The sequence below is a fragment of the Magnolia sinica genome, chromosome 1 (genome assembly GCF_029962835.1).
Source record: "Magnolia sinica isolate HGM2019 chromosome 1, MsV1, whole genome shotgun sequence".
In the NCBI taxonomy this organism is placed as follows: domain Eukaryota; kingdom Viridiplantae; phylum Streptophyta; class Magnoliopsida; order Magnoliales; family Magnoliaceae; genus Magnolia; species Magnolia sinica.
This window is the reverse complement of record NC_080573.1, coordinates 18,165,893-18,176,077: the sequence shown is the minus strand read 5'-3', so window position 1 is coordinate 18,176,077 and position 10,185 is coordinate 18,165,893. Positions and strand designations below refer to the sequence as shown.

At 47.3% G+C, this 10,185-nt stretch overlaps 1 protein-coding gene across 1 annotated transcript; it reads right to left on the bottom strand.

The window, feature by feature from the left end:
* Window positions 1–351: 351 nt before the first annotated feature.
* Window positions 352–1,412, bottom strand: LOC131241825 (proteasome subunit alpha type-4). Its single transcript, XM_058240311.1, has one exon. The coding sequence runs from the start codon at window positions 1,293–1,295 to the stop codon at window positions 540–542; it is 756 nt and encodes a 251-aa protein (XP_058096294.1). The 5' UTR covers window positions 1,296–1,412; the 3' UTR covers window positions 352–539.
* Between the last annotated feature and the right edge of the window lie 8,773 nt (window positions 1,413–10,185).

Here is a 10,185-nt window from a genome sequence, read left to right as displayed (position 1 = left end):
ATCAGACATTTTCTAAATAAAGCAACAACAATGACAGATTGGACGATCCTAGCCATTGAATCCTTGGTCATCTATGGGTTGAATGTGGACTGTTGCTATATTTTCTTTCTTAACTGTTCATTTGCTGCCCAACAATCGAAGAGTCGAAACTTACCCATCTAGGAGATTTCTGGTGCATAGGCCATTCACAGTGTACATCATCAAATAAATGGAGATTAGATCATGGACCCCATTTATATAAACTGAAAAACCAAGCAAACTGCATTTACCATCCGCCATGAATATTGCATAATCTCTAAATTATATGATCTATTTCTAAATGTAAGAACAAAAGTTTCATGTAAAAAAGAGTAAGCAAACAACTTCAATTAAACGTCTCCATAGAATAAGCAGAATGCTTCATGGCACAATTGCTTTCAAGCTCGAATCAACGACATTCAACAGCACAATTTGAAAAAGAAAGCAAAGAAAACTACCAAACATGTCCCGAGACTTTAGAATCTAGAGAGGGAAACCTGTAAAACACGAGATCAAGAGCTCTAGCTCTCAGCGGCGGCAGCAGGCTGTGTGACCCCGGCCTTCACGAGCAGCTTCCCAAGTGCATCGGCTGAGCAGACCTGGTACTTCACCTCCCCATCGGGCGCGAGAAAGACCTCAGCGAGCTCAAGCTTATCTGACGTCAGGCTGGTGCTGTCCATGGTCTTGCTGAGCACCTTGAGCGCGAGGCCGACCGCCTCCTCCCTCGTGATCTCATCCTTATAGTCTTGCTTCAGCATCGATTGGGCTGCCTGGTTGTTGGCCCCGATGGCAGCGGCCTTCCACCCTCCATAATTCCCGCTGGGGTCGCTCATGTAGAGCTGGAAACCGTAGTTAGAGTCGTAGCCGGCGAAGAGGAATGAGACACCGAAGGGGCGGAGACCGCCGAACTGGGTGTAGCCCTGCTTGGTGTCGCAGAGGGACTGGACGAGCTGCTCGACGGGGATCGGGTGCTGGTATGCGAAGAAGTAGCGCTGGGCCATGACGCGGGCAGTGTTGATGAGGATGTTGGCGTCGGACATGATTCCGGCAACGGCGCAGGCGACGTGGGAGTCGATCTTGTACATCTTCTCGGTGGAGCGGGATGTTTGGAGGAGCTTGGAGGTCACCTTCTTCTCGCCGATCAGGACGACGCCGTCCGTCGATAGAATGCCGATGGCCGTACCGGCGTTGCCGATCGCTTCCATGGCGTATTCCACCTGGTAGAGGCGGCCTTCTGGGGAGAAGATGGTGGTGCGGCTGTCGTACCGTCGGGACATCTTTGGGAAATTGGGGAAAAGATCAGGGGTATTATTGGGAAATGTGAGAGAGAGAGAGGGAGAGAGATTGGAGAGAGAACTGGGGAAGAGCGAAGAAGGGGTTTTTCGTTTCCGCTGCTTTTCTTTTCTGCCAAGGAACGAGCTGGACGCCGATTAGCTACTGACGGCTTCAGTAGCTATTTGGCTACTGAAGTGACGTCACCAAGTTTTGTGGTCTCCACCGTGATGTCATTGTTGTATCCACACCGTCCATCCATTTGGAGAGATTATTTTAGGGCATGAAAGAAATAATGAGTCAGATAAAAATCTCAAGTGGGCCCCACCATAAAAAAATTAGGGATTGAACGTCTACCATTAAAAACTTCTTGGAGCTCACAGAAATTTTCGATCAGGCTGGTATTTGTGTTTTCCCTTCGTCTAGGTCTGCGTGAACTTATCAACAGGTGGGATCTCAAATAAACATCACGGTGGGCCTTTGGAAGGTTTCAACGGTAGGCATGGATTAGGCACTACTGCACGGGACCATCCATAGACCGAAGGTCATGTTAGGGGCTCTATGGGTTCTACCGTGATATATCTATAGACCGGCGGTCATGTTAGGGGCTCTGTGGGTTCTACCGTGATATATCTATAGACCGACGGTCATGTTAGGGGCTCTGTGGGTTCTACCGTGTGTGTGTGTATATATATATATATATATGATTTATCCACGCCGTCCATCTATTTCGAAAGATCATTTCAGTGCATCGATAACAAAAGGAGACAAATAAAAGGTTCAATTGGACCACACCACAGGACGAAGACGGGATTGGATTCTTACCGTTGAAAACATCATAAGGCCCACCGTGATGTTTATTTGCCATCCAACCTATTCATAAGGTCACACAGACCTTTACGAAGTAATAAAAGTAAATATCAGCTTGATCCAAAACTTCTGTGAACCCGAAAAGTTTTCAACGGTAGGTTTTCAATTCCCACTGCTTCCCGTAGTGTGGTCCAATTGAACTTCAATCTGCCTACTTTATATACGTTCATACCTAAAATGATATGTAAAATACTTTGGACGGCGTGGATAAAACATATACATCACGGTATGCCCCACAGAGTCCCTCAAAGGACCGTTCGTCTCTAACTAGGTCCCGGTCAGGTAGCAACCAAACCGCGCGTCTTAAGGGTGGCGTCACTGTCCCCACTGTTGTCAGTAATGGGTCCACTCTTGAGCTTTGGATCTGTTTCATAATTATGCCTTAAAATGATCTCACCAAAAGGATGGACGGTGTAGATACAACACATATATCATGATAGGGCCACACAAACGCGTCCGATCTTTGAAGGGATGGAAACTGAAATGATGTGATAGTTTACCACCAAGTTGCGTTATGGTATCCGATTTACAGTACACATGGCGACTTTATCAATAATTTTAACCGTCCAAAAATTGGGATACGTTCTGGACGGCTTAGTAGTCAAAAGTTTTATACCCATCGAACGGTATTAGACATTTATATCACTCGTTGATTTTGTAGCCGGGGCTATTTTGTTTAAACTATCACTTGGATGGTTAGGGTTAATCAATCAGTATTCCACGATATGTTTTATAATCGATTGCCAAAATGGGCAGTCTGGATTGATGGGTTTGTATTGGACAGGTACGTGGGCCTAGACACCACAATTTAAACGGTGGCAAACTCTCACTCTATTCTTACCGCTCCTGCAAGTCATGAGTCTCATGAGAGTGGATTGCCTGGGCACAAAGATATCTCTGTGTCCGTAGCAGTGTGGGCCCATATAGATGTCCGTGATAAATCCAATCCGTCCATCTGTTTTGAAAGACCAAAATAGGACAGCATTCTAAAATTCAGGCAAATCCAAAACTCATGTGGGCCATACCACACGAAACAGTGTTGATTGAACGCCTGGAGGTGACAGAAGGTTTACATCGGTATGATATTTGTTCCTAAAGTTTATCTGAGTGGTAATAACTCCAAGGGGTAATAACTACAAGAAGGTTTACTGTTTTATTGGAGTGGCCCACCTGAGTTTTGGATCTACCCAGCTTTTAAGAATCCTTCGCTATCATGATCTTTCAAAACAGATTGACGGAGTGGATTTGTCACGGACATCCCTGTGGACCACACCCAGCCCCTGGCATTGAGATATCTGTGTCCGGGGTCACAGGCAATCCGCTCCTGAGTCTCATCTCATGGCCAACGGCATATGCCGATCTGAGAATTGCTACATGGGTCACCTGCTATTGGTAGCATTTTCACGCGTGCGAATATGTATATGCTGTTCCATCCAGACTTTCGGTACGTAAATGCGGTAGTTATCACAGTATTTATAATTGATTAACCATTTGTATATTTTCTCAAAGATTAATTAAAATATAATTTCAAAACAGTTTTTTTTTTAAATTAATACATTTATTATTGTGGTCCAAGTGGGATACCGTAAGAACTCTATATAGTGGGCGTTATTGACCAATGGTCTATATTATCCTATAAGGTGGATAATGTAATCTGGTGTACTAGTGGGCCCCACTAAGTTGTGATACATCCAGGGATACATACAAGGGGTGGTGTGCTGCTACTATGATATGTGTTGATGTTGTTTTCGGCTCGCCCCTTTTTGGGCCCTTGGACCTGCAGAGGAAGAAGGAAAAATGTGACCCCAACTTTACCAGGGGACCCTTCAATGCTTAAGTTAGAATCTAGGTCTTAAGATAAAGGGTTTAAGGCGAGAGTTTTTTGCATACCTTTCACCACGAAGGCGTTCTTATTTATAATAGTGTCGTACCCCGCAGGGTTTCCACAATTAGAGTAGATCTCAATCTCTTACGATATGTAATCCTTGATATTCTTGAATTTTCAAGGATCTTAGTTTATCTCCCGAAAATCTTGTATGGAGATCCAGAATTTTATTAGATAACTTTCGGATATAAAGCGGTATAGCTCGGCCGGCTCTTATCTCTTCAACAAGGTCATACCGAGACAAGTTTTACAGCTAATTTCCGCCCACTCTATTGGCGACTCAATTTATGGGTCGGATTAAAGTTCGGGCGGCTCTAGGGCCGATTGATCATAAGCCAGTTTAGGCTTTCCTCTGTAAGGCTTTGGATTGAACCTTGCGGTGCACTTCCTCCCTTAGAGGTTTCGTTTTATGGCTTAGGACATTTAAGCTACGGTCAGGCTAGGTGCCTCACAATCCGAGCTACGTTTCTCCATTCAGCGTTTTATGGACTTTATATTTTATTCAGACTCGGCGCCCGACGAGTCCGAGCCATCGCTTCTCTGACTATTATGACCCTCAAGCCAACTCAAGGACTTGTCGTATTTTTTCCTCCAACAGTGAGCCCCCTTACTCCTGCATCGCCTTAAGGCGGTCGGGGAGTATTTCGGAATTGAGTTGGGTTGTATTTGAGCCAAGTTCATGATGAAGCATTTATTAATTGCAGGGCGGTTCGCACAACTTCCGAGACACATTGTCTTGCTTGACCACGCATCGGTTCGCTTATCGAGGCCACACGAGCGGAGCGGCCATCATTTCAGCACCAAGACGTATGAGGATCGGACACATGGCGATGTACTTGATGACAGCGCATGGGGTGCCGCCACGTGTAAGGCTGGGGCACCCGAGGGAACGTCGCTTCGGCTCTTCATTTAATGTTGGAGACACGTGACGACTTTATAAAAAATGGTCGCCCTAAGCACAGTTTCGCCATTTTCGCGCCTCTTCCGATTTTTCTTTCATCTCCTCGCTCCCTCTCGCAGACTCTAGCGTAGTAATCCTTCGCGTCGCTATTTCCGGTACTCCTGAATCCCTTTCGGTGAGCTCCTTCTTCCTCCCTTTCTTTTTTTTCAACAATGTCATGCCCCGTAAGCCCTAGGGAGGGAGAATACAGCGGTGAGGGTGAAGCGAGCGGCTTTTGGGCGGCTTCGGAATTGCCTTCACTATTGGCAGAGGTTGCCGGAGAGGCAGACGCCCTGTTCCATCATTCACAGAGGGTAGTGGGCCCTCTGGTAGAGAGGTCGGCGGTGTCAGTGGAGGTGTCGAACTTACCTCTTGAGCATGTGACCGTTGAAGGCTCCTCTGATCGTTCTGATCCTAAGGAGAGCTGCAAGGAGGAAGTTGAGGCCGAAGGACGAGTCAAAGGGCCCGTGCCTTCTGTGATGACAGCAGAGGAGTTGTCTAAAATCCGGTCTGGATATCATATTCTGAACTCGGTCATTTTGACTCTTCCTCGGCTAGGAGAGCTACCTGACCAGCATTCTCCCGGGGCGGTTGCGATTTTTCACGTCGCGCTGCAATGCTGTCTCCGATTGCCGCTTCAGAAGATTGCTCGGGACCTACTGAGCAATCTAGGCATAGCCCCGGGACAGGTTGTGTTAAATGGGTAGAGAGACTTGTTCGGTTGCGTGGTGCTCTGGGCTAAGATGCAGCAGCCCGAGCTAAGTGTGAATGAATTTTTTCACTTGTACCAAGTGCGGCACACACTCAGCATCCTAGCTGGTTCTTTTTCTGCTCCTGGCAGAATACTGGCGGACTTTTAATAACCGACGCTCCTTCATCGAATAAGCATTGGAGGGATAGGTGGTTTTGGGCCCTCGATAGATGGGAGTCGGCAAAAACAAGGCCTATCCGCCCCTTCGGTCCTCGGACTTTCGGAGCAGCAGGTAGTGCTGACGTTGAGCTTACTGCGCTTACTCAGTCGAATTTCCATTGGATTACTGATGTGTTTTTTTTCTTTCAGTGATACCTAAGCATCCTCTGAAGCTTGACTTGGGCTCTCTAACTCGAATTCAGAATTTTCGAGCCTTAAGTCTGAAAAGGAGACTCCGCTGTGACCGGTGAGAGACTTAGATTGTACATCTGATTGTACTGACGCTTGTTTTTCGAATGCAGACATGTCTGAAGTTTGGCCCACTCTTTGTCCCCCGTATCAGGTTCGACCCCCACCCCACTCAGGCTCCTAGGCCTCGAAGAGGCATAAGATGGTCTCGAAGGGCCCGGCGAGGACCACCCTCCTGCTCCCCGGCCGTTATCGAGGTCGAGGAAGGTACGAAGGTGGCGGAGGCAACGGAAGTGGCAGCCATTGAGGCGGTAGCAACGGAGGCTCCCAAACCAGAGCCGGCTGAGGCACTCGTTGGTCCGAGGACAGAGGAGAGGGAGCCGCACAGGGTGAAAGCAGCTGAGGAAGAGAGGATAGCCTTCTGCTAGAAGGTTGAAGAGATCCTTCCGTGGGCGAGTCGGCAGATGTTCGCGGGAGAGTTCTTCGGCCCTTTTGAGTCCTCTTCCGTAAAAAACACACTCGGTAGGATCGGGACGCTATTGCTCGAGGTAACAACGCCACTTCTCTCAGTTGTTTTTACTTCAGACTCCCCTTTAAAATAAAAAATAAAAAATTCTCCTTGTGCAATTCGCCCCTTGCATGCTGAAGGCCCATGCCGAGATATCTGTCATGACTAGGCGAGCCGGGGATACGGAAGCTCGGCTATCGGATGCTGAGGCTCGGCAGTTAGAAGCAGAGGCTCAGCAATCGTTTGCTGAGTCTCTAGCCGTTTTGTGGAGGGCCAACTTGAGAAGGCAAAGGCTGCTCTTGAGACGATTATGAAGGAAAGGGACTGCATGGCCTCGCGATTGGAAGAGGCCAAGTTGGCCTTCGAGTAGGCCGCCATGGAACGTGCCTCGGCTTATAAGAAGCTTCAAGAGCTCGTGACGGGGACCAAGGCCATTCTCACAGCTGCGAAGGTTAAGGCGATGGAACAGTATCTTTCATCTTTAGCCTATGAGGAGGAGCGAGTCCTTGTTTATCGAGAGGGCTACATAGAGTGCGTCAAGGTGATGAAAGAATCTTTCTCTCATCTAAATCTGTTCAGCTTCGACGAGGGTGAGTCAAGGTTCGGTGGCGTGGCTGGGGTAGATTCCGAGGCATATACTTATGACGCCTCAGCTACTGCTCCTGATGCAGCTCCATCAACATCCTCTGGGTTAGCTCCTGGTGCGGCGGGCGGGCCGAGCCCTGAAGTTAGTGAGGCAGAGTAAAATTCATTTTTGCTCCCCACATCTGCTTCAAGCACTTCAAGCACACCAAGCTTCAGGGTCGAGCATTTCAACAGCGGCGAGCGTCGTCCTTTATTGAAATCTAAGCGTTGAGCACTTATTGATTTGTCAATACGATACAATTGTAAATAGTGAAACGACAATGTAACACTTTACTGATCAATGAATATATATTTTTTGCTACTTATTTGCGCATTCTACATTCTTTTCATAATTCTTCTAAGTGTCAAAAGAAAACGAGCTGAGTGTAGATGGCTCTTTGACCGAGTTAAGGATAGTATATCTTGAGATGCTCGGCATTCCAAGGATGAGGTAGGAGTTGCCCTGTTAGGTCTTCTAGTCAGTAGGTACCTGCCTGGATAGTATGTGTGATTACGTAAGGGCCCTCCCAATTGGGCCCTAGCGTCCCACACCACTTTCCTTGGTATTCTGAAAAGTTCTTCGGATGACTAAGTCCCTCGCTCGGAATTGCCTAACTTTAACTCGGACATTATAGGATCGGGACACCAATCGTTGATAGGCAGCTGTTTGAAGTTGAGCCAACTCTCTGATTTTGTCCAGGAGGTTGAGGTTGAGGGTCAGCAGCTCCTTGTTGTCTTGCTTGTTGAACGAACTTACTCGGGCGGTAGGTAGGTCGATCTCCATAGGAACAATTGCTTCCGAGCCATACACTAGAGAGAATGGAGTTTCTCCTATTGCGGTTCGAGCCGTAGTTCGGTAGGCCTAAAGAACTTTAGGAAGCTCTTCTGCCCATGCCCCTTTGGCTCGGTCTAGCTTAGTCCAAAGGTACTGCTTTATAGCCTTGTTAATGGCTTCAACCTGCCCGTTCGCCTGTGGATAATGCGGGGACGAGTAAACGTTCCTGATTTCGAGGTTCTGACACATTCCCCGGTACTGCTTGTTGTTGAACTGTCTCCCGTTGTCGGAAACAATAGTCTGAGGTATCTCAAACCAACAGATGATGTTTTTCCAAACGAAGTTTATGATCTTCTGCTCGGTTATCTTGGCTAAGGGCTCGGCTTTAGCCCACTTGATGAAATAATCTACGATGACGACAGCGAACTTAGTCTGTCCCTTCCCTAAAGGGAATGGTTCAATAATGTCGATTCCCCATTGGGCAAAAGGTCAAGGGCCGACCATTGGTGTCAGTTCTTCAGGTGGCTGTCGGGGGATAGTAGCAAACCTCTGGCACTTATTACAATTCTGAATGAACTTCCGAGCATCCTGCTGAATGGTCGGCCAGTAATAACCTTGCCGAATAATCTTGTGAGATAGGGATCGGCCTCCCGAATGATTACCACAAATGCCTTCATGAATTTCATGCAGGGCGTAGTCAGCTTCACTCGATCTGAGGCATAACAGAAGGATGCGTAGTACCCTTTCTTATACAGCACTTCGTTCAGCATGGTGTAGCGGGCTGCGCAGTTCTTCAGTCGTCGAGCCTCGGAGTGATCTTCGGGAAGTACGCCGGTTTCAAGATATCTAACGATTGGATCGACCCATGATGGCTCGAAATTTATGGGGAGCAGAGCCGAGGAATCGGTTCCCTCGACGCTTGACTTGGCCACAATTCAGTTGGAGCGGATCTGGGGATATCGTCTTCGTCGGCTAAGGCGAGCTTCGCTAGGAGGTCGGCTTTGGCGTTCTCGGCCCTCAGGATCTGGGTAACAAAACATTGGTGGAATCCGGCAATCATATCTTTTACTTTCGTAAGATAGGCTTTTAACCTCTCCTTCCTAGCCTGATATATATCGACTATTTGATTGATGACTAGTTGAGAGTCACTGTACACGTTTAGGTGAGTGACTCCTAGGCTAACTGCTAGTCAGAGTCCTAGGAGCAAAGCTTTATATTCTGTTGTAGTATTAGAGGCTTGAAATCCAAGTCTCAAGGCATACTGTATAACTGTTTGATCAAGAGTCTCCATAACTACCCCTACCCCGCTTGCCTTAAAGTTGGATGAGCCATCCACGTAGAGAGACTAAACGGGATGGGTGGGAGGAGATTGAACGGACGATGCCCCTGGGTCAGTAGAAGAGATATTTGTATGCCCTGTGACTTCGACGATAAAGTCTGTCACAACTTGTCCCTTAATTGCTACCCTGGGCTTGTAGTGGATGTCAAATTCACTAAGTTCGATTGCCTATTTTATGAGTCGTCTTGAAGCCTTCAGTTTCTATAGTACTTGGCGGAGAGGCTGGTTAGTCATGACAATATCGAGTGAGCTTAAAAGTATGGCCATAGGCGTCGAGATGATATGACTAGTGTCAACGCCACTTTTTCTAGGGTCGGATACCTTGTCTCTGCCGGGACAAGGGCCTTGTTATTGTAGTAAACTGAAAATTGTCTACCCTTATGTTCTCAGATCAGGGCCGAGCTTACGGCTGTGTCAGATACTACTATGTAAATCAGCAGAGGCTTGCCTGACTCGGGCTTAGAAAGTAATAGTGGGGATACTAAATACTCATTGAGTTGCTGAAGGGCGATCTCGCATTCCTCTGTCCGATCAACAATTTTCCTGCCCTTCAACTGTTTAAAGAAGGGGAGACATCTGTCGGTAGCTCGGGACATGAAGCGATTTAGGGCCGCTACCATTCCAGTCAACCGTTGAATATCTTTGATTGTCTTTGGGGATTCCATGTCGAGTAAAGCCTTGATTTTCTCCGGATTAGCTTCGATTCCCCATTAGCTGACCAAGAATCTGAGGAATTTACTCGAGCCTACGCCAAACCCGCATTTGCTCGGGTTGAGTTTTATCTTATATTTTTAGAGAACAAGAAACATTTCCTTTAGGTCGGCTATATGGTCGGTTGCCTTAACGCTCTTGATA

Coding starts and splice junctions, on each gene's coding strand:
- LOC131241825 (XM_058240311.1), bottom strand. CDS start 1,295: ATGTCCCGACGGTACGACAGCCGCACCACCATCTTCTCCCCAGAAGGC.